We start from the raw sequence: 23,999 nt of genomic DNA on the forward strand, positions 1-23,999 counted from the left end.
GGTGCTTTGAAATTCCTAATAAAATTACTTGGGTTACTATGGAAACGTATTGAGGTTGAATTGTCAAACTTGACGCTTATAAATTTAATTGCTGGTGTTCTCGAAAGTAAAATGATAAGTGATGATGAAATTTCCATTCCTGGGACTCCTCCAGAGCTGGTTGAGGCAGTGAATACTGCTTCATTAGAATTATTGCCAAAGAAATCAAGAGAAAAGTACGAAAATGCATACAGACGTTTTATGGATTATCGCATGAGTAAAAATACGAGTTCTTTCTCAGAAAATATTGTAATGGCATACTTCCTAGACCTTTGTTTAAAGATGAAATCTTCAACATTATGGGCCAATTATTCAATGCTGAAGTCAACCCTTGCACTTAAACACAATGTAGATATATCTACATACTCAAAACTTAGTTCTTTATTGAAACGGCAAGCTCAAGGTTATATGGCAAAGAAATCTAAGATTTTAACGAAGGAAGAAATTGAAAAATTTATCCAGGAAGCTCCAGATAAAGAAAATTTAATGATTAAGGTAATTTACAAGGTTTTAATAGCAATGTGTTTTCTATCATTTATGTAGAACACTAACAACTGTACGGAAATATCATTTCCTTACAGTAAGGAAATGACATTTCCTTACAGTAAGGAAGTCCTGACTTTTTCTTCAAGAAATTTTGACAGGAATGTCAAAATTTCCTGGCGATTTGCGGAAAAATGACTTAATTAACATTTTTGTTTAATTCATTATTTTTTTTTGTATTTTGACAACGGCATCCGATTTTGACGTCGAAACGTTAATTAAATCATTTTTTTGGTAAAATTGTGGTTTATTCCCCATCAAAAATAGTTAATTACAGAAATGCCACAAGAAAGTAGCTTCAGAACAACATTCAAAGTATTGGGATCAAACAACATCAATTTTAGAAAATGGTTTGGAATGACAGGCTCATAATATTAAGGGGGTTGACTCAAAATTTCGGCTCTAATGCATTTTAAATGCATTAATTTTTTTCGAATACTGAGAAAACTAATAAGTATTTCTAAAAAATTACAACGCAGAATGAAATATTACGTTATTACCAAGGGCCGAAAGTCCCCGAAAACTTCTATAATATTTATTTTAATGAGTTACAGGGGTGAAAAAAAAAGAGAAAATTTAGTGTGATTTTTAATTTCAAATACTTCATTCAAAATAAACTTTTTGTTCATTCTAAGGGACTTTCGGCCCTCGGTAATAATGTAATCTTTCATTCTGCGTCTAAATTTTTTAAAAAATATTTATTAGTTTTTTCAGAATTCGAAAAACTGAACACCATAACCGTGGTGATATTATCCAAATCGAACATTCGTTATCTCTGTCATATAACGCACTCAGCCGAACAGAATAAGACAAGTGACAAACAAAGCTACTAAATATTTGACAGGGCTTCAGGAATATTTTGAGTTGTTTATTAAATAATATTGATAGTGTATTTGATAAATAATTGATTTAAGACATGAAATTAATAAAAAGTAATTTATTGTTTATTATTTATGGAAGATCCAAGCAGATAATACACCAGGATATATTCTGCGATCCAAGTATTTTGTTGTTAAAGATGTTCTCAAAATTTATCTAAGCGTTTCATAGTAACAATTTATTATTAAATAAATATTTTCTCTTTTCTCCAGTATTAGTTTTTATTGTATAGTATATAAATTATTGTAATCACTGAATACATAGTTAGTGAAAAAATAATCATATTACATAACTGAATTAATAATTTAAGCAATTAAACAAGTAACGGTTATCCAAGAACATTAAAAAGGCATCTCTAAGTTAATGATGACATTGTCAAGTAATGTTTACATATCCATACCAGTGAGAATTTTACTACACGTAATTTGCCGTGTAAAGAAAGAAACAGAGGTGATAACCGTAAAATATTTGCTCCTACGTTCTTAACTAAAATATGTCTTTATAAAAATACATTTTCCTCATAATTTTTCATGTACTTGGATATCTCAGAGTATAGCCTATTTATAGCGTTATTCAACTTCACAAGTCTGAACTAAAAAACCAACATAAAATTGACATTTCCATTTTAATTAAAACCTCCAAGAAATCCTATTTGAAAAATTATATTTTCCTCCTACGTTGAATTCTAAGGAAAACTTATTTCCGACCCTAATATCCATTTGCAATTTTGCTCTTAATGATGAGCGACATTACCTTGTGGGAATGGAAATTTAAAAGCTTTAAAATTAGAGATGTATTTAGATGTAGATGGATACTCTCTTCCTCGTTAGTAATTTCACAGTTTTAAATTATGTTCTTTTTGATAAGTAAAGGTATTGTTATGTTGTAATCCCACTGCCGACAATAACAACTAGACATTTTAAAAAATGTCTTTAGGCCCCAGGGGGCGGTTTTGGGGGTTATAACCCCCCCATTTGGATGTACTTTGAGCTCTATACGTTAAACACCATTACTATTCCATACCCCCTAGAGACCATCAAGTAGTTGTAACCCCTTAGAATCATCCTGGTTACACCTCTGGGCCCCAGGTCGACTCAGCCTGAATAAAATGAGTACCTTGGGTAAAACCAGGGGTAATAATACCGTAGGCCCTAGATACAGCAGCCTACCCTGCTATATTCTCAAACCCACGTGAGCGGTATAAAACGGGAGACTATTATTATTGTTATGTTGTAAAAGGAAGAGAAAATAAGATAATCAAATAAGAATTATTACACGGAACAATTGATATTAAGCGACATAATATATAGAAATTTAAATTTCTAAAGGAGGAGCAAATACTTGGGTAAACAGCTGACATACAGGGTGTTTGGTAAAGAATGGGCCATAGCTTAACCTTAGATTCCTGAGCTTAAAATAGGTCGATTTAAGCTAACTTTCCTTAGTACGAAAGTTGATAATAACTGAAATACAGGGTGTAAAAGTTAAACTTTTATTTTATTTGTTCTTGAATATTTCCTGACAGACATGAGCTAACAACACAAATATAAGGTATTAGGCAAACCTATTAAATTTGTCACATACGTCTATTATTGTCCAAGGATATGATAATTCCAATTTGAATATATTTCATTCAAATGTTTGATGTCTGATTTTTTGTTAATACAATTATCGCAAGATTCTATCAGTATAGTTTTTTTTTCAACACCCAAAAAAATTATGTAGTTCCTTTTAAGGAACTACATAATAATCGGCGGGTGTAATTTCCTCACCAAAATAATCTCTTACCTGCGTTTATAAGGGTATGTCATAATCCCACAGGTATTTTCCTCACCAAGATCAAAATGGTTATTTCAGTTATTTCAGGTAGATTTTACTAAAAGGCATTCACTTAAATTATTTATCTACTATTAAATTACAGTAGGTACCTATAATTATAATAATTAATTAATTATAGTAGTTTATTTTTAATAGAAAGTGATCGCGATAAACAAAAGCAAATATAAGACTTTTAGCCACATTTAAATTTTATTACCTATATGGATGGCACATTGCAATTATTCATTATTCATGGACTAATTAATGGGCATTATATTTCTTTATTATACTGTTTACTGCCAAACAAAAAAACAAAAATTTACAACAATATTTTTTATTTGTTAAAATCAGAAATTTTTGAAGATTTTGAAAAGAATGCAAATTGAAATGTGTCCGAACACTGAAATACATGGTTGTAAATTTCACCTACACTAAGCTTGCTACCTATAGAAATGTCTTGGTCTCTTGATTTAATATCAGAATATAAAAATGGTTCTGAAAGAGGCAAGTGGTTCAAACATACTTTTGGCCTTACATATAAAGCCAGAAGACGTATCAGATTGTTTTGTGTTTGATTTAATGTCATGCAAACCAGGAAATGAAATTTAAGATAGATATGTTGATTATTTAGTTGAAACTTATATAGACGAAAATGCCATATTCTCCCCATATTTGTGGACAGAGGCAAATTCTTCTGTTATTCGTATTACGAATGCTTGCGAATCTTTTCATTCGCATTTTAATTTATCGTTTTGTAATACGCATCCATCCATATATATTTTCTTTGAAGAAACTATATTTTCGGGGAATTTGAGGTAGATACGTATGTTAAAATTTAAAGTTTGCGTATTGCAAAACCTATCAAAGATAAACAAGTAAACAAGTTAAACTGAAATTGAAAAATGTAGTAAATTTATTAATAAGATATCAGTCTAATCAAATGACTAGAATGGATTCTGTAAAGTGTCTGTCTTATTGAAGATTGTAAGATTAATTGAAAATGTAAATATTAAATAATAATTTATACGTCTTGCATTTTATCTATATTATAAACTATTGTTATAATGTAAGGAAATTAATGTCTTGTATTCGGATTTCGGATGCTTTCATAATAGACATTCTTAAATTAAACCTATATTTTTATTTTATTACCTGAGTGAGTTGGTGAGGAAAATACCTACCGGATTAATAGACCAGTAAGGATCTGCGAAAAAACGTCTATTTTTGGATGTGAGAGGTGGCATTCGGATTTTTGCAGATAAAGTTAGGTGACACCTTCAATAATAATAATTGACTTATGCTCCTTCTCAAATATGCCCGGAACATTAATAAAAAATTTAAATATTTAAAAATTTCGAAAAACATCGATTTTTTTCTGCTTTCTTTGCTTATAACTTTAAAACGATTCGTTTGGGAACAAAGTTGTAGAGAAATAAAAAAAAGGTATTTGAATTTTGTATGATATACGACTGGTAAAAAATGTCTTAAGGTATTACCTTTTCTGCAATATAGCAATAAATACAAAATAAGGGGGCAAAATAAGTCTGTTGTTATTCAATATTTTTTAACCACTTTGGTGGCACTAAGAACCTTGGTAATTCACTTAGGAAATTCTTTGTAACATACTTAAATCGTGAACCAAATTTCATTAAAATCGACCTAATAAATTTTGCATAATAAATTTGCAATCTAAATGTTTTTAAAAAAGTTTAAATGTTTTAAAATCTTTCTGAACAAAAAGTAGACCATTTAGAAGTTGGCTAATTTTTTTTACATATAAAGAGGTGCTCTACCTATCCAATACACTTTACAGAATTAAAATCAGATTATTTAAGGGGCCTCTGCAATGTTTTAAATGTATAAACAATTTTTTGTCTTATAAACAAATAGCTTTGTTTAATAATAAAAAAATAAATTTTTAGCAATGCAAATAATTAAAACCGGTATAATTTGACTTAAACTTTCAAATGCTGTCGGCAGAATTGCTATTTTATTTTTTCCTCAAACGTTATTCGCGTTCAAAAATTACAATTTCTCGATTTTTTGAAAGTTCCACCGCGTTTATCTTGAAAACTGTGAATCCTACGAAAAAACTTATAAAAATATTTTTTGCTTAGAATTACCCAAGAAATACAAAAAAATGTTTTATTTTGCGAAAAATCGATGTTATGTAATTCCTCAAGTTCTTTGTTTATAACAATCTTATCGACATCCGGATCAACTGTTACCCAAAAAATTCGTGTTCTACGGGTCAAAATGCATAAAAAAACTTGGGTAAGTCCATCTAAATAAAGGAGCCCGTAGCAACCCGGCCACAGCACTAATTTGTTTATAAGCCAAAAAATTGTTTATAACTTTAAAACATTACTGAGGCTGCTTAAATAATCCGATTTCAATTCTGTAAAGTGCATTAGATAGGTGGAGTACTTCTTTATACAGTGTGTCAATTTTAAAACTTACAATGGCTATATCTCACGAACAAAAGCTGAAAACGAAAAATGCTTGAAACCGTTTCTAGGATAGTAAGGGGGAACTAAAATGACATGAAAGAGAACTCACCCCCATCAACCCCCTAGGCCCCACCCACCACAACCAAAAAAGTTTAAAATGCAAACCCCTACTTGTGATACATCATTGAAAAGGCTATAAAAAATGCTATCCAATGGTATAAATAATAATTATACAGGGCGAAGCAATAATTGTGAAACTTTGGCTTAAATGAAAAATTTAATGAGGTTTTGTTGAACTACAAATTTGATAAAAATGTCAATTAAGTAAACGTTCAAAGTGGATTCCGTTGTTTTGTAAACAATAATACAGTCTATTTTCAAATTCTGCACGAAATTTAACAAATGTTTTTCTAGTAATAGGGCGACATGCTTGAGTAATTATTTCTCGCAATTTCCCAAGTGACGCAAGTTAAGTTTTATAAATAACTGATTTAAGGCAAAAATGGCAAATTAAGTTTTAATTAACAAACAAAAGTACGAGCGGACACTTACCATTTAAAATAATAGTCCGGGAGATAGCATTACAAATACAAAAGTCATAGTAAGCCAGCTGGTATTAACACCCTGTATAATTATTATTTATACCATTGGATAGTACTTTTTATAGTAGGATAGTATATTACTTTTTTCTATGGCGTTACCCTAAATCAGTTGTTTATAAAACTCAACTTGCTTCACTTGGGGAATTGCGAGAAAGAATTACTCAAGCATGTCGCCCTATTACTAGAACATTTGCTAAATTTCGTGCAGAATTTGAAAATAGGCTGTATTATTGTTTACCAAACAACGGAATTCACATTAAATATTTACTTAATTGACATTTTTAATAAATTTGTAATTCAACAAAAAATTATTAAATTTTTCTTTTAAGCCAAAGTTTCACAATTATTGCTTCACCCTGTATAATTATTATTTATACCATTGAATAGCATTTTTTATAGCCTTTTCAATGATGTATCACAAGTGGGGGTTTGCAATTTAAACTTTTTTGGTTGTGATGGGTGGGGCCTAGGGGGTTGATGGGGGTGAGTTCTCTTTCATGTCATTTTAGTTCCCCCTTACTATCCTAGAAACGGTTTCAAGCATTTTTCGATATCAGCTTTTGTTCGTGAGATAAAGCCATTGTAAGTTTTAAAATTGACACACTGTATGTAAAAAAAATTGACAAATCTTTGTATGTTCTAGTTTTTGTTGTGCAAGATTTTAAAAAATTTTAAAAATGACTAACCATTTTCAATTTCGTTGCAAAACGAAAATACAGCCGAACCATATTCTAGTTCAATCAGAGAGTGCTGCAAGCACCTCTACCGGTTTCGAAACTTATTAGTCTCATCAGGAGGCACATATGCTGCTCTCCCCGATCCAACCAAAACAAACCCCAGCGTGCAGTCCCGGCGAAATGGCATAGATGCCCTAGCGGCAACTGCTACAAAAAGACTAAGTTTTCGCTCTAATGGCATATAAAACAACATAATGCTATTCTACATCCCACCAGAATGAAAACAATGGGAACCTTCTCTGGTTACACCTCCGAGGCTTCTACAATTTGCAAGCCATACGGATGCTGAGACTAAGGAAGATGAGGGAATTCTACAATTTGCATTTCACGTCCCATCTGCTCAGCGCGGTAAAGTTCCAACGAGAATGGTTCCCTTCATACTCCACACAGAGTAAATGTAAATCAAAAATGAATAACCATTTTCAATTTCGTTGCAAAACGAAAATACAGCCGAACCATATTCTAGTTCAATCAGAGAGTGCTGCAAGCACCTCTATCGGTTTCGAAACTTATTAGTCTCTCATCAGGAGGCACATATGCTGCTCTCTCCCCGATCCAACCAAAACAAACCCCAGCGTGCAGTCCCGGATTGCAACGAACGAAATGGCATAGATGCCCTAGCGGCAACTGCTACAAAAAGACTAAGTTTTCACTCTAATGGAATAAAAAACAACATAATGCTTGAACTAGAATATGGCTCGGCTGTATTTTCGTTTTGCAACGAAATTGAAAATGGTTATTCATTTTTGATTTACATTTACTCTGTGTGGAGTATGAAGGGAACCATTCTCGTTGGAACTTTACCGCGCTGAGCAGATGGGACGTGAATTGCAAATTGTAGAATTCCCTCATCTTCCTTAGTCTCAGCATCCGTATGGCTTGCAAATTGTAGAAGCCTCGGAGGTGTAACCAGAGAAGGTTCCCATTGTTTTCATTCTGGTGGGATGTAGAATAGCATTATGTTGTTTTATATGCCATTAGAGTGAAAACTTAGTCTTTTTGTAGCAGTTGCCGCTAGGGCATCTATGCCATTTCGTTCGTTGCAATCCGGGACTGCACGCTGGGGTTTGTTTTGGTTGGATCGGGGAGAGCAGCATATGTGCCTCCTGATGAAAGACTAATAAGTTTCGAAACCGGTAGAGGTGCTTGCAGCACTCTCTGATTGAACTAGAATATGGTTCGGCTGTATTTTCGTTTTGCAACGAAATTGAAAATGGTTATTAATTTTTGATTTACATTTACTCCGTGTGGAGTATGAAGGGAACCATTCTCGTTGGAACTTTACCGCGCTGAGCAGATGGGACGTGAATTGCAAATTGTAGAATTCCCTCATCTTCCTTAGTCTCAGCATCCGTATGGCTTGCAAATTGTAGAAGCCTCGGAGGTGTAACCAGAGAAGGTTCCCATTGTTTTCATTCTGGTGGGATGTAGAATAGCATTATGTTGTTTTATATGCCATTAGAGTGAAAACTTAGTCTTTAAAAAATTTTAATTTTTTAAAAAAGTTTAGATTGCAAAATTATTATGCAAAATCTAGTAAGTCAATTTTAATGAAATTTGGTGTACGGTTTTAGCACATTACAAAAATTTTCTAAGCGAATTAGGAAGGTTCCAAGTGTAACCTAAGTGATGGAAAATTATTGAATAAGGACAGGCTTGTTTTGCCCCCTTATTTTATATTTATTGCTATTTTGAAGCAAAGGTGATGAATTAAGACATTTTTAACCATCGCATCTGATAGAAAATTTAATTATCTTTGTTTTACTCCTATACGACTTTGTTCTAAAATGAATAGTTTTTAAGTTATAAGCAAAAAAAGTAGAAAAAAAAAACGAAATTTTTTGAAATTTTTAAATATTTTATTTTTTTATTAATGTTCCGGGCATATTTGAGAAGCAGCATAAATCAATTATTATTAACGAAGTTATCACCTAACTTTATCCGCAAAAATCTGAATGCCACCTCTCACATCCACCTAAAAACAGATCCTTACTGGTCTATAATAGGAACCTTTAAATTTGGTGAGGAAAATACCTGTCGGATTATATGTTTTTACTGGTTGGTGAGGAATTTACCTCCGCCCATAATAATATAGTACTTCGTGTGATAAGTCCATTATCTCTATAAAATATGTAAAATTGTTTGAATAAAATTGAGTAATATTTTTTATTAAATTTTAATCCCCTTTTGTTTTATTTCAGGTTGTTTGTATAGTGATCGTTTGTGTCTAGAAGAAGAATGGTGCTATGATGGTAAGAATATTACTTTTTAATTACTTTCTGTTCAGAATTATGTTATAATTTTCACATGGAAATGACTTTCTTTGACTAGTAGCACTTATGAATATGGATTAAAAATTAACTAGGAACATTTATGCAGAACTAATTTTCGAGTTATTAACTACATACTACAAAAAATCGATTGCTTATGTAATGAATCTCTTTTATGACAAAATTCATAAACGAATATTTTGTTTTTATTATAATAAATCTGCAACATACCTATCTACGATTTGTATGTTTGCTGTTTTCTATTTATTGTTGTTTTTGAGTACCCAGAATACATACTTTTCTTCAAATGTTTTTTGGACTTTGGATGACCGACGAGATAATTAATATGATGGAACAACGGAGACAATATAAGTAAAGCTCGGATTTATAGGCAACAAAAATTGAAGAAAAAGGCGCCTATATAGGCAAAGATTCTTATTAAAAAAGGCAGGAATATTAACATTTAGGCAAAATATAGGCAATAAAGGAATATAACTTATTATTTATTGTACAAAGTGAATTAACGTAATATTAACTTAAGGCAGGTATATTTACACATCATAATCATAACATTAGTATAAATAAACTAGTAACTAAATAACTGTAAATTAATAATTAAACATTGTAACCACTTAAAATTGTATCATTAATAGAAACAACTAAATGTTTTTCAATATTTTCGGTCTTAAAACTATGTCTTCGATCACTTAAAATTAATTTGTACATTGAAAACGAACGTTCGACATCGACAGATGTAATTGGAGCATATTTCAGATAGGATAATAAATCTGGCATAATTTGTAATTCCTCGGAAAATGTCCCATTCAAAACTTTAGCAACATTAGATAAAAACGAAAAACCTTCATTCTTGTCGAAAACATATTTCATTTTTTTAAAAATTAATTGACCGTTACTTCCAGGTGCCGATTTAATTTTCGTCTTTAAATTATCTAATAATTTTATTGACTCACATAAATTTCTCTTGGTTTTCTAATAAGGTAATTGTGGTAACTATTAATTTATAATTGTCATTGATATAAGCGAGTTCCTGTTTCAATTTGGGATTTTTTAATATTTTCTTGCTTCTCGAATGGCTTCGGAAATATCATCATCAAATTCTGACATAACTAATTCTATTTCATTGCAGTGTTCAAAGTAAAAAAACTGCTTCGAGCCAGGTTCCCCACCTTGTATTTACTAATTTAGGTGGCAAAGGGACACCGGGAAGTCTTTCTTTATATATTTGCACCCTCAACGGAGCCTTTACAAAAACTTTTTTTATAAAATTTATAAAATTATTTACCAACGGAAACAGATTTCTTATTTCATCAGCAATTCTATTTACCCCGTGGGTTACACAAGTGCAATGAATTAAATTAGGATAAAAAATCTTTAAATTAACAGCAGCTTTTAACATATATGCCGCAGCATCTGAAAGCATTAAAACTATTTTATTCACTGGTATAGGGTTGGGTAAAAAGAGGTTTGTTAAACTATCTTGTATAAATCGACTTATTGTTAAACTGTTTGTTTTTTCCAATTCTTTAACTGCAACTAAATAAGGTTTTCTCGCAAAGTTTTCGTTCAAAATTCCAATCATTAAATTAGCTACACACCTGCTGCATACATCTGTCGTTTCATCCACGATAATATACAAAAAATTGCCCTCTAACTCCCGCTTAATTTTTGAAATACATTTCACATAACATTTTTCCACAGTATGTTTTCTCAATGTACTCTCGTCCGGTAAGGATTTATTAAGATATTTTTCGAAAAAGCATTTAAAACTAGGGTTATTAACTTTATATAGAGGAATGTTGGATGCAATCATCATTTGGCATAAATCAAATTTAAATGCGTCTTCCTCCTTTTTCTTTTAACTGCGTAAACTATCCCGCAGAGATATTTGGGCTAACTTAGAGGAATTTAATTTTTCCAAATTACGTTTATGAAGTGGGGTTCCAAAATGCTGGTCAATAAAGTACTTTTTTCTACTTGAAATCTGAGAATTAAAAAAAAATAATTAGAATTCTAAAACCGCTTTAGAATTTAGTTATGTTGTGGGACGAGAAAAAATGAGAAAAAATAAAACTTACCGATTTGCCGCATGGTTTACAAAATGCTCCATCTCCTTCTAGAGAAAGTTCCGAATAAGGTGCGATCCATAGCCTTAATTTAGATGTCATCTTTTCACACAAATGTCTAAAACGTTTTAAAACGTGTTCTTTGCTTTTCAGTATACGCAACAAAACTAAACTAGGATATAGCAATTTGTGACTAAACTCTGATACAGTAACCGACTGTACAACTGATAATAAACTAATAAAGCTTAGGGATTTCCAAATAGTTAACTCTCAAGTCTCGATCAGGTACATTTTGCTAGAAATCTGTTATATACACAAACCATTGATATTTTATTATTGACCCAAAATTTTATTATAGAATGGTTTAGTAATACTATATAGTATATAAGAACAAAGATAACAATAAATACAGGGAGATTAACCACGAGATAAGGAAGTTGATAAAGCATGCCAAAGAAAAACACTTTGAAGAGAAATGCAAAGAAATCGAGGACCTCCAAAAAAGATACGACCTATTTAGTCTTCATAAGAAAGTCAAAGAAATAGCTGAACTAAGAAAACAAAATCTTACTGGTGCATTTCTAGATAGAGACGGAGTTGCTATAACATAGACCGATGAGAAAGTACAACGTTGGGCAGAATATATAGACGAACTGTTCGATGATGAAAGAGTTGACTTGGAACACATAGAACTTACTTCAGGAGAAATAGGTCCAGATATTATAAAAGAAGAAATAATCCACGAATATAAACAATGAAGAACAGAAAAAGGCGAGGACCTGACATACTTCCTATCGACCTTTTAAAAATTGTAAGTGAGCAGCATATTGATGTTTTAGTGATACTCTTAAACAAAATTTATAGCTCAGGCACATTACCCAAAGAATGGTTAACGTCAATCTCTATTTGTCTCCCTAAAAAGAAAAACGCCAGAGAATGCGGCGACTACCGCACCATTAACTTGTTGTCCCATGTGCTAAAGTTGCTATTGAAAGTCATCCATAACCGAATATATGATAATCTGGACATAGACATTAATGATACGCAATTTGGGTTTCGCAAAATCCTAGGGACTCGTAAAGCTCTTTTTTCACTTAACATACTTATACAAAGGTGCCTGGACGTCAATCAAGATATATATGCGTGTTTTATTGACTATAATAAAGCATTCGACAAGGTAAGACATGAACAATTCATGCATGTCCTGGAATCAAAGAAGATAGACTACAGTGACCTCAGGATTATATCTAATTTATACTATAAACAACGAGCAAAAGTACGTGTTAACGATCAGCTATCAGAGGAAATTGAAATCAGACGTGGAGTGAGACAGGGATGCGTGTTGTTGCCAATTCTTTTTAATGCCTACTCGGAAGAGATCTTGAAAAAAGCTCTTGATGGTGAAACAGCTGGAATAAAGGTAAATCGATTTCCCATTAACAACATTAGATATGGGGATGACACTGTCATCTTAGCTGAAAATATTGGGGATCTTTAAAGGCTGGTGACCAGAATAGCGGAGTTTGGACAAGAATACGGTTTAACAATGAACGTCAAGAAGACAAAGTTTATGAGAATATCAAAAACTCAAAGAAATAACGAGAATCTCTTCATAAACGGATCCAATATCGAACGTGTCGACCATATGCATACCTTGGAACAATGATCAACTCTACAAGAGATTATTTACAGGAAATCAAAATCAGAATAGAAAAGGCTAAAGCACATTTTAACAAAATGAGAAAAGTGCTCTGCACAAGAGATTTGAAGGTGGAGCTAAGAGTTAGGTTGGCTAGGTGCTACGTTTTCTCGACTTTGTTTTATGGAATGGAAGCTTGAACATTAAATGCTGCATCAATGAAAAAACTATCATTCGAGCTGTGGGTATACACAGAATTCTGAAAATATCGTGGACAGGACACGTCACAAACAAAGAGGTTCTGAGAAAGATAAATAAAGAAATGGAAATCTTAAATACCATCAAAACAAGAAAATTGGAATATCTCGGACATCTTACACGTGGAGAGAGATACAACTTGCTCCAATTAATTATGCAGGGAAAGATTCAAGGAAAAAGAAGCATAGGAAGACGCAGAATATCGTGGCTGCGCAACCTGAGAGAATGGCACCGATGTACATCAAATGAACTTTTCAGAGCAGCCGTCTCTAAAATTCGAATAGCTATGATGATTGCCGACCTCCGTCGCGGAGATGGCACTTAAAGAAAAAGAAGTTCAAAGTTATATCTTGTTCGCCAATTTTTTTCTCTTATTCCTTTGTATATGCATCGCAAGATTTTTCTTTCAAAGGTGGCTAACAATCTTTTGCCAATTTTAGAGAGTATCTAGGTTTCTGAACAACATGTGTCCGGTGGATTTTTTTCTTCTTTCCTCGTAGTTGTTTATACTCATCTTCTGCTGTTCATGTTCTGAGCCCCTATTGTAAGAGTAAATTATTCTTCTTCTTGACTAGCTTTACAACTCAGGGTAAATCTTCACCGCATTCACCATATAGTTCTCCATCTTCTACGATATTGCGCTTCTATTTCCCATTATTGCACTCCAATCCTAGATAAATCGGCTTCAACATCATCCAATTCCATCTTTTTCTGGGACGGCCTACTGATCTTTTACCGTTCTGGTCCTTCAAAAAATACTGTCGTTAACACCCTGTCTACTTTTGGATTTTACCACATGACCTGCCCATCTTATCAGGTTATACTTTATGTCTGACGATATTTTCCATACCTTACAGAGTCACCAATTCATTACAGCACCATCTCCCCTCTCCTGTCAATCCTTATCTTTGAGGGCCGAATGTCATTCTGAGAACCTTCCTTTCAAATACCAGCAGCTTATTTATTTTCCGCATGATGTAAAAGTAAATATGCTCTGTTTTTCTTTCTGTTATAATCTGCCATTCTTCGTCAAACCAGTCCATCATTCTTGTTGTTATTTGTTAACCGTCCATGCTTAGTACTTCTTCAGCTGCGTCTTTTATGATGTTTCTACACTCTTTCCATTCCTCATTTATGTGATTATGTATTAGTGTATTGCTTATGTATCATTCATGTTTAGAACCCCTTTCCGTTTTTATGTTTGAAATTCTGGTCCTTACGCTACTTTTGACCAAATAATATAGATAATCAGAATTATTGGTACTTACACATATTGGTGCCATAAGTCTGAAATACCATGATCTATCATGGTTTTGAAACTGCTGTCTTGTTGCATGTTTAAATTAAGTGTTATGGTTTTCTCTTCTACCTACACAATTTTCCTAAAATATTTTATTTAGCATGGGAAATAACCCAACCATGATATCTTTTTACGTCTCAGACCCCTCTTACCCTCTATCTTACTTTCGAGTATCAGTTGCTGAAAAGTGTATCTTTCTCCTCGTAATATGTACCCTTAATATGCAGTCTTCTTACTTTTAACATAATTAAAAAGTTCCCTATTCTGTAAGCCCGCTCTTCTTATAGACAAGGCGAACGGCGGGTTCGTTAGAAAAAATATTCCCATGACATTTTTTTGCACAATCACATTCGTGAGACATCCCAGAATAAGGTTCAAGAAGTCGCCCACGCGAAAAGTGGTCCAATTTTTTTTTATTCAAATTGCAAAAATCAATATTTTTGGTCCGTACAAATTTTTGTTAGGTTTTTTGGACCATTCTGGACAAAAACGGTCTCTTGTAATTTTTCTCTAAAATTGATCGTTTTCGAGTTATAAGCAATTAAAATTGAAAAAAAACTAAAAATGGCGATTTTCAAGGCTTAAGGTGATACTATGGAGACCTACACAGAGGAGAGGAATCGAGATAGGACGACCTTGAAATTTTTGTACACGATTTTGCCTGTTTGCTTGGTTTCTCGCTAGGGCGGCATGGCGTAGAGATAGTTGCTACTTTTGCATTGGAGTGAATGTGAAAATTTCGAAAATAATTAATTATTCGTAGTTAATATAACGATACCTCAGTTCAATAGTGCAACAAGTCAAAAAAATTCAAATTTTAGTTATTGCAATCATTGCATTCGTAATACATATCTCTACCAATTTCAATACTGAAATAAGTGGAAATTCGTCTTTTAGTTCATAGAGGGCGTAATCCATTTATGTAACAACTCCAAATTTATAAATGTTTTAGTTCAATAGTGTAACAACTTGACTTGTTACAGTACTGAACAAGAAGGATTATTCTTTCAATGTGACAAGCGGTTTCTTAGTTGTTACATCTTTCTCTAAAAATGAGTGAATTTAAATAAACTAGTAGAAAAATTTTTAAAGCTTACTGGCAATTGGGTTTAATTGACAGGCAAAGAGACTTCATTGATTCACATATTTATGAAATAACGCCAGTCTACAGAACGACAAAAGAAGGTAGTAATAGATCTAAAAATCTAAAATATACTTTCAGAGTAGTTTTCCAAGTATGTAAAACTTTCTTCAAGAATACATTAGCCATCAACAATGGGACTATTTTTACAACAACTAAAAAGAAAGATAAGCAAGGCTGTTTATTAACTGATCAACGAGGAAGACATGGAGGACATATCTTAGAAAGAATTAAAATGCTGGAAGATAATTTTAATAGATCCCTTAACAGTATCAAAAGCGAGATAGAAAAACTAAGAGACACGTCTAATTCCTCTAAAAAAAGGATGGAATATCAACATCAGAACTACTTGCTAAACGGTATTGTGTTTAACAATATTCCAGAGAGTGAAGAACAACTACATCAACAGGTAGCAAAAATCATTAGTAATAAATTAAACATACAAATATCCGAAAACGATATTAATTTTTGCTATCGAATTGGCAAAAAACAAGAACGAGCTGTCAGTCAAAGGAAACCTCGACCAACGGCAGTTATGTTTATAAACAAGTGGAAGCGTGATCTAGTGTTCACAAACAAAACAAAATTGAAAGGCAGTGGACTTGTTATGATGGAACTCCTCACAAGAGAAAATCAAGCTCTTTATAAATACGCGTGTGACAAGTTTGGCTATAAGTGCTGTTGGTCGTGGAAAGGCCAAATTTTTGCAAGTGTCGGTGGTGAAAAGAAACAAATCACGAGTTTGGATATGGGAGACTAAATCATAATTTAACCAGTGAGTAAAAAAATTTATTTGTTGATTTCTTGCTATTAACAAAAAGTTGAGCTGTGGGGCCAACTATGTGCCATTTTTGACAATCAAAAACACAAACTTTACGTAGAGTCCTAGTTTTTTTTGTTTGTTTTCCCATTAATTACTTGTTTCTGTTTATTTATTATTGTAAAAATAAATGTACAGTTCTACAAATTGAAATATTATGCCTCTACCTATTAGTGCGATATAATTATTATTCTCATATTAAATTAGATATAAATAAATTCTTCTTTTTATATTATGATTACTTTTGGTCATATTAATGTAAGATCACTGACTGCACATTTTATTGAATTCAAAAACTGTGTTCTCTTAAAAAAATTTGATGTACTAGCAGTTAGTGAAACTTGGCTTACAAATTTCATTACCGACAAGGATATAGGTATAGATGGGTATAATGTGATAAGAAGGGATAGAAATGGAAATGGGGGAGGTGTGGCATTCTATGTTAGATCTCAAATTAAATATAAAGTTCTACAAACAAATAATAACAGTATTGAACACCTTTGCTTGGAATTGTTCGTAAGTAATAAATCGTATGGATTCTGTGTTGTATACAAACCACCTAAATTTAATGTCCGACATTTTTTTGACGAGTTTGAGAATATTCTATCTGATGTTTTGCCGTTGATTGAAACATTTTATTGTACTGGTGACTTCAATGTTAATTTGTTAAATACTGATTGCCCTGATACTAGAGTTGTCCGTGATTTTTTTGAAACAATGGGGTTACATCAAGTCATAGATCAGCCGACTAGAATTACATCTAGTACGGCAACCCTAATTGATTATATTTTAACTACAAAACGAAGAACAATTCTTGATGTTGTCGTGGAATGTGTTGATTTTAGTGACCACGAGTTGTTGATATCTAATATAAATATAGAGATTAAAAAGAAAGAAATTGTTTATAAGACTGTAAGAAACTTTAAGGCGATAAATCAGACCGTATTCTATGAGGAATTACAATCTCTACCGTGGCGAAATATTTTTGATATTGAGGGTCTTGATGATAAAGTCGAGTTTCTTACCAATAATATAATATGCTTACTGGATCGTCATGCTCCCTATGTAACCTATAAAATTTCGAAAAATTATGCACCATGGATGACTGACACTTTACGTATTATGAAAAAAGAAAGGGACAAAGTATTGAGTTTATACAAGAAATACAAAAACATCCAAACTTGGGAGGAATACAAATCAATTAGAAATATGTTTACTTTAGCTGTCAGAAGAGAAAAAAAGGCTTTCTATTCAACAAAATTGGATAATAAAAACGGGAAGGATCTTTGGAAATCCTTAAAAGTTATAGGTCTTGGTAGGGAAACTCAAAACAATACGCAACTGTCAGAAAATTTAAGTGATATTTCGGCAATGAATGACTACTTTATAAATTGTGTTCCCAATATGAATCCTAATTTAACACTTAAAAACTTTTATAGTCATAATTGTCGTGTGGACGTGGAAGCAAATTTTTCATGTGTTGAAGAAAGTGACGTTTTAAATGTCATTAAAAGTATAAAGAGTGCTGCTACCGGATATGATAAAATAAATATACTAACAATTAATATGTGCCTTCCCTTTTTATTGCCTTATTTGACACACATTATTAATGCTTGCATTCTAAGAGCCGAGTTCCCGTCAATGTGGAAAGTTGCAAAAATTATACCGGTACCGAAAACAACTAATCCGACAGGATATAACGAAATCCGACCAATTAGTATACTGCCCACTTTCTCAAAGATACTAGAGAAAATTCTAAATCAGCAACTACAGGTTCACTTGAGTCAACATAAAGTTCTACCAGAAAATCAGTCTGGTTTCAGAAGGGATCACAGCTGTACTAGTGCCTTGTTAAAGATAACTGATGACATATTTGATGCCTGCGATAATGGTTTAATCACAGTGCTGATACTTCTGGATTACTCGAAAGCATTTGATACGCTTGATCATTCGCTATTAACTTCAATGTTTAAGTATATTGGTATGTCTCAGCGGGCATCGGATATGATATCTAGTTACCTCAGTAATAGAAGTCAAGCTGTTCATTACAACGGTAGGACATCAAACTATCTTAATACAAATAAAGGGGTACCACAGGGCTCTATTTTGGGTCCCAAATTGTTTAGTATTTACACTTCAAACTTTCCTGCAAACTTTCTCTCTTGTAACCAACACTATTTTGCTGATGATACTCAAATATATTTATCTTTTAAGCCTGATGAGTCTGAACAGGCAGTGGCAGCAATCAACTATGATTTAGAAAGAGTTTATCAGTTTTCGACTAGCCATTGTCTTCGACTTAATAACAACAAGTCGGTAGGCATAGTGTTTGGTTCAGCGGCGCGGAGAGAAATCTTTCTGAGAGACTTTGCTCACATGATCACCATCGATAATTCTTCAATAGAGTTTAAGGAAACTGTGAAAAACTTAGGTTTACATATAGATCAAAACCTAAGATTTGGTGGTCATGTGGCCAAGTGTTTGCAGAAAAGTTATTTGAACCTGAAGTTTTTATTCCAATCTCGTCATATATTTACTAAAAAATTAAAAAAATTGCTCTGTGATACTTTGGTGTTATCACACTTTAATTACTGTGATACTATTTATAATTCCTGTATCACAGAACGTGACAGTTATCGGATACAAAAAATGCAAAATTCTTGTCTGCGTTTGATACATGGTATCCGTAGATATCAAGCAATTAGTTACAAACTTAAAGAAACAGGGTGGTTAAGTATGAAACATAGAAGACATGTACATTCAGCTTGTCAATTCCAAAAAATTATTATTTTCAAAACCCCCCCGTATCTCTATAATAAAATAAAATTCCGTACTGATGTACACAATATTAACATAAGACATAAAAACACCATTTCTATTCCTTATCATCGTACACAGCAATACAAGTGGTCTTTTACATATCAAATAGCCCAAGTTATGAATAAATATACTACTGGTACTAATTTTACTCAAAACAAATTTAGAAGGTTCGTTATTGAAAAATTAGGAAATATTGCATAGGTAGAGTTGGCTGACATGGTATGAGTAGAGCTTACATTCAAAGCGCATATTGGTAAACTAAAATTAATTAATGTTACATTTTGATTTATTTTTATTTAAATGTTAGTAGGTAACCTATTATACATAATCCTAGATATTTTTTTTTATTATTTGTTTTGCCCAGGTTAGCTGAACAGACGGGACATGTATTCTGCCCCGCATTATACATCTCCTGAACTGAAACTCGCCTGGAGCTTTTTTTTAAAACTAATATTCATTATGTGAATAATATTTTAGAATGAATAAAGGCCTTTATTATTATTATTATCCAGATTTAGCCATACGGCTCACACTCCCTCTGAGGGGAAAATTGACTCATCCCAGATACCTACGGTATCAAAAGGATTGAGCTCTGGTGGGACTCTTTCCGTGTTATCGAGCCCTAGGTGACTTGGAATGCAGGTGTATCTCCCAAAAATTTTCTTACAATTCTGGCCGTCGCAAGTAGTACAGCTTTCTGCATGGTCTTATAAATATGTTCATTGAGACCCAGCTTTTTTATGCTTTCGAGGAGGGTCTTCGGAATGACTCCAGTAGTAGACATAACAATAGGTATCGTCTGCGTACTTTGCATTCTCCATTGTCTCTGTATTTGAATTTCCAGATCTCTATACTTGGCGATCTTTTCAGTAAATTTACTACGTAAATTATTGTTGTTAGGTATCGCCACATCAATTAGTGTTGTTTGTCTTGTTAATTTATTAACTAGTACGAGATCTGGTCTATTATGTGCCACTGTTTGGTCTGTGAGCACACTGCGGTCCCAGTATAGCTTGTAGTTGCCATCCTCAAGCATACTCTCAGGAACGTATTGATAATATGGGAGATGGTCCGTTTGGAGAAGTCCCAGCTTGTTAGCTATCTCTTGATGAAGGATTTTTCCCACTGCGTCATGCCGTTCCTTGTATTCAGTTGCAGCAAATGCCTGGCAGCCCCCTGTAATATGTTGGATGGTTTCTTGGGCTTGACATCCATATCGGCATCTGTCGTTTTGAACCTGAGGGTCTTTGACGATATATTTCAGGTAATTTCTGGTTGGTATAACCTGATCCTGAATGGCCAGTAATGAACCCTCCGTTTCAGGGAACATCTTTCCTGATGTCAACCAATAGTTCGACGCTATATTGTCGACATAGTCTTGGCTAACTTCATTGGGATGTCGCCCGTGCAGAGGTTTACCCATCCAGGTGCGCAGTTTTTCGTCCTTAGTAAGGTGGTTTATGCGCATTTCTGGTTCCCTCAATTTGACCGGTGTTGTGTCATCTACTGCGCAAATTGCGCGGTGTAGAGTAGATGTCTCAGCCTGCATCTGAAAATAAGTTCTTAAATTAGCAATCTGTTTATCTAATTGCTCACCTATATCCATAAGTCCTCTTCCTCCTAAATACCGGGGTAATGTCGTTCGTTCTACTGCACTTTTAGGGTGGTGTTTTTGTGCCTTTGTGAGGTGTGTTCGCACTTTTCGCTGAAGATTTTCTATATCCGTTTTTGTCCACTTAACAATACCAAATGAATAGCTAAGCGCGGAACAAGCGTAGGTGTTCAGTGCCTTAAACAAATTTTTACTGTTAAGCTGTGAACGAAGTAGCTGTTTTACCCTTCTTATAAACTCAGTAGTTATCTCAGTTTTCATTTGCTTATGGTCAATTTTCCGCGCCTGCTTTACTCCAAGATATTTGTACATATCGTTATCGCCCATGGCCTGGATGTTCTGGCCATTTTGCATATCGAATCCACCGGGCTGTACCTTTCCTCTGACTATATTCAAAACACGGCACTTGTCTAGACCGAACTGCATACTAATATCATTAGAGAATGTTTCTACAGTTTTTAGCATCTCTTCTAGGTGTTCTCGAGTGGAAGCCATTACTTTCAAATCATCCATATACAACAGATGATTGAGCTTCGCTACTACAGTATTATTGCTTTTAATGCTAAAACCTGAGTCAGTGGAGTTTAATAGCTGGGAAAGGGGGTTCAAAGCTAAACAGAACCACAGTGGACTCAACGAGTCTCCTTGAAACAGGCCCCGGTTGATTGCGATATTTTCGGTTTCAATATTTTTTTCACCAGGTATTTGGAGGTGAATTTTAGTCTTCCAATCTCTCATTATATGCCTTAAAAAGGTCACTATGTTATCATCGACTTTGTATATTTTCAAAATATCTATTAGCCATTCATGCGGTACTGAATCAAAGGCCTTTTTATAGTCAATAAAAGCAGTAAAAAGGTTCCTTTTTTTAGTGAATGCCTGGTTAGAAATGACTGAATCGATGATAAGCTGTTCTTTGCAGCCCATGGAACCCTTAGCGCATCCTTTCTGTTGAGGCTCTATGATATCGTTTAGAGCACAGTGTTGGTAGATACGCCGGGTTACACAGGATGTGACCAATTTATACAAAGTTGGAAGACAAGTAATTGGGCGGTACTTGGATGGATCTTGGGTGTTATTTTGATCCTTGGGTATTAAATAAGTAGTTCCCTGAGTTAGAAATGATGGTAATTCCTGCGGATTAGAAATAACATGATTAATTAACGTTGATAAGCACTCATGAATACTCCAAAACTTTTTAAGCCAGAAGTTCTGAACTCCGTCTGGTCCAGGAGATTTCCAGTTATGAAGCTCTTTGATGACATTTGAGACTTCTTCAGTCGTGAATGGTTCGTAGTTAGCAGTGACGTAGTGGTGACAGTTGTGCGTCGTATCTTCTATCCAGCCAGCATTGTTGTTAAAAGCAGCTGGCGTGGAAAGTTGATTTCCCCAAAACTCATGAATTTCTTCTTGGCTTGGGTAAGACTTGTCGACACTTTCTACGGTGGAATTGAGTTTTCGGTAAAACGCCTTCTCAGAGTTCTCAAAAAGTGCATTGTCACATTTTCGGTTGTTACTAACTTTATACCTTCTTAATCGTCCTGAATAGACGGAGAGTTTTTGTTTTAATGTATCCAGACACTGTTGGGCTGTGTTATTTTCTGGATCGTATCTCGAGTGTCTTGCAGTGCTCCACATTATTTCTTCAGCTCTCTTAATGACTTTTCTACTTGTTACACCTCTTATATATTCTGTGACTTGACCAATATCCCTACGCAGTAATTCAATTTTTCCGAGAAGTCTTTTTTCCCATGGTGCAATTCTGTTACCAGTCCTTCCGTTATTAGTACCCCGTCGTGTTCTGATCTTAACGCCCATTACATTGGCAATTGCTGTTGCTGCACAATAGATTAGCATATGCAGATATTCCAATGTGTGGGCTTCTACGACATAATTGGGTAGGACTTCAGTGTTCACAATTTGTAACAGCGCACCTAGTTTCTTACAAGAGTTTATTCGTGGTAGCGGTGGTCTGCTAAGTGGATTTGTTCCATTAAACTCTTGTAAGGCACGAGCCATTATTATTATTATTATTATTATTATTATTATTATTATTATTATTATTATTATGGGAAACAAAAAAAGATCAAAGAAGAAGTACTTCAAGGAATAAGAGACCACATCAATTCATTTCCTAGGAAGAAATCACATTACTGCCGGGATCGGTTAAACAAATAATATCTAGATGGAAGTCTGAACATTTCTACTATGTATTGCCTTTACGTGAAAAGCTGCACGTTAAATAATAAACCGGTTGCCAAAATTTCATTGTATTCAAAAATATTGAATACGGACCAAAGAAGATCAATGCAGCTTATGAACTAGTTACACAAATGGAAATGATGAACAAAAAAAAATGAACTGAGAAGCAAATATGAAGCGCATTTAAGTGAGAAAGATTTAAGCCGACAAGAAAAGATTCCAGATTTGCAATCAGGTGAAATCCTTCAAGTGTTGTGTTTCGATCTTCAAGCCGTTCTCCCTACTCATTGTGGTAAAGTTGGTAGTTTCTATTATAAACGGAGACTGTCTAGTTACTTTACCGTATTTGACATAAAATCAAAAATTGGATACTGCTTTTTCTGGCATGAAGGAATTGCAAAGAGGGGGGCTAATGAAATTGGTAGCTGTATCTACAATTTTTTGAAAAGTGAAAGCAAAGGGGAACATGTCATTTTCTACTCTGATAACTGCGCAGGGCAAAATAAAAATAAATTTTTGGTTTGTATGTACCTGTTCTGTGTGATGCATGTCAACAAAATCAAGACAATTACACACAAATTTTTAGAGAAAGATCACACAAAAAATGAAGGTGATAGCATGCATGCCACCATAGAAAGATAGAAAAAGCGTGTTATTAAAAGTTGTCCAATTTACGTCACTGCACAATGGTCAAGTGTACTCAAGTCAGCAAAAAACTGGGATTCCCTACAATGTGAATGAAATTTGCACCGAAATATTTATGATTTAAAGTCACTAAGTACCGC

At 33.6% G+C, this 23,999-nt stretch overlaps 1 protein-coding gene across 3 annotated transcripts in view; it reads left to right on the forward strand.

Annotated features, from left to right (window-relative positions):
* The window catches only part of LOC114329806 (receptor-type tyrosine-protein phosphatase N2), a 277,330-nt gene that overhangs the window by 148,061 nt on the left and 105,270 nt on the right, over positions 1–23,999 (forward strand). For all 3 annotated transcript variants that reach the window (XM_028279035.2, XM_028279034.2, XM_028279036.2), the window contains exon 3: positions 9,270–9,320. In XM_028279035.2, coding sequence (XP_028134836.1) covers positions 9,270–9,320 — 51 coding nt within the window. The remainder of the gene's footprint in view (positions 1–9,269; positions 9,321–23,999) is intronic.

The sequence above is a fragment of the Diabrotica virgifera genome, chromosome 4, assembly GCF_917563875.1.
Source record: "Diabrotica virgifera virgifera chromosome 4, PGI_DIABVI_V3a".
In the NCBI taxonomy this organism is placed as follows: Eukaryota; Metazoa; Arthropoda; class Insecta; order Coleoptera; family Chrysomelidae; genus Diabrotica; species Diabrotica virgifera.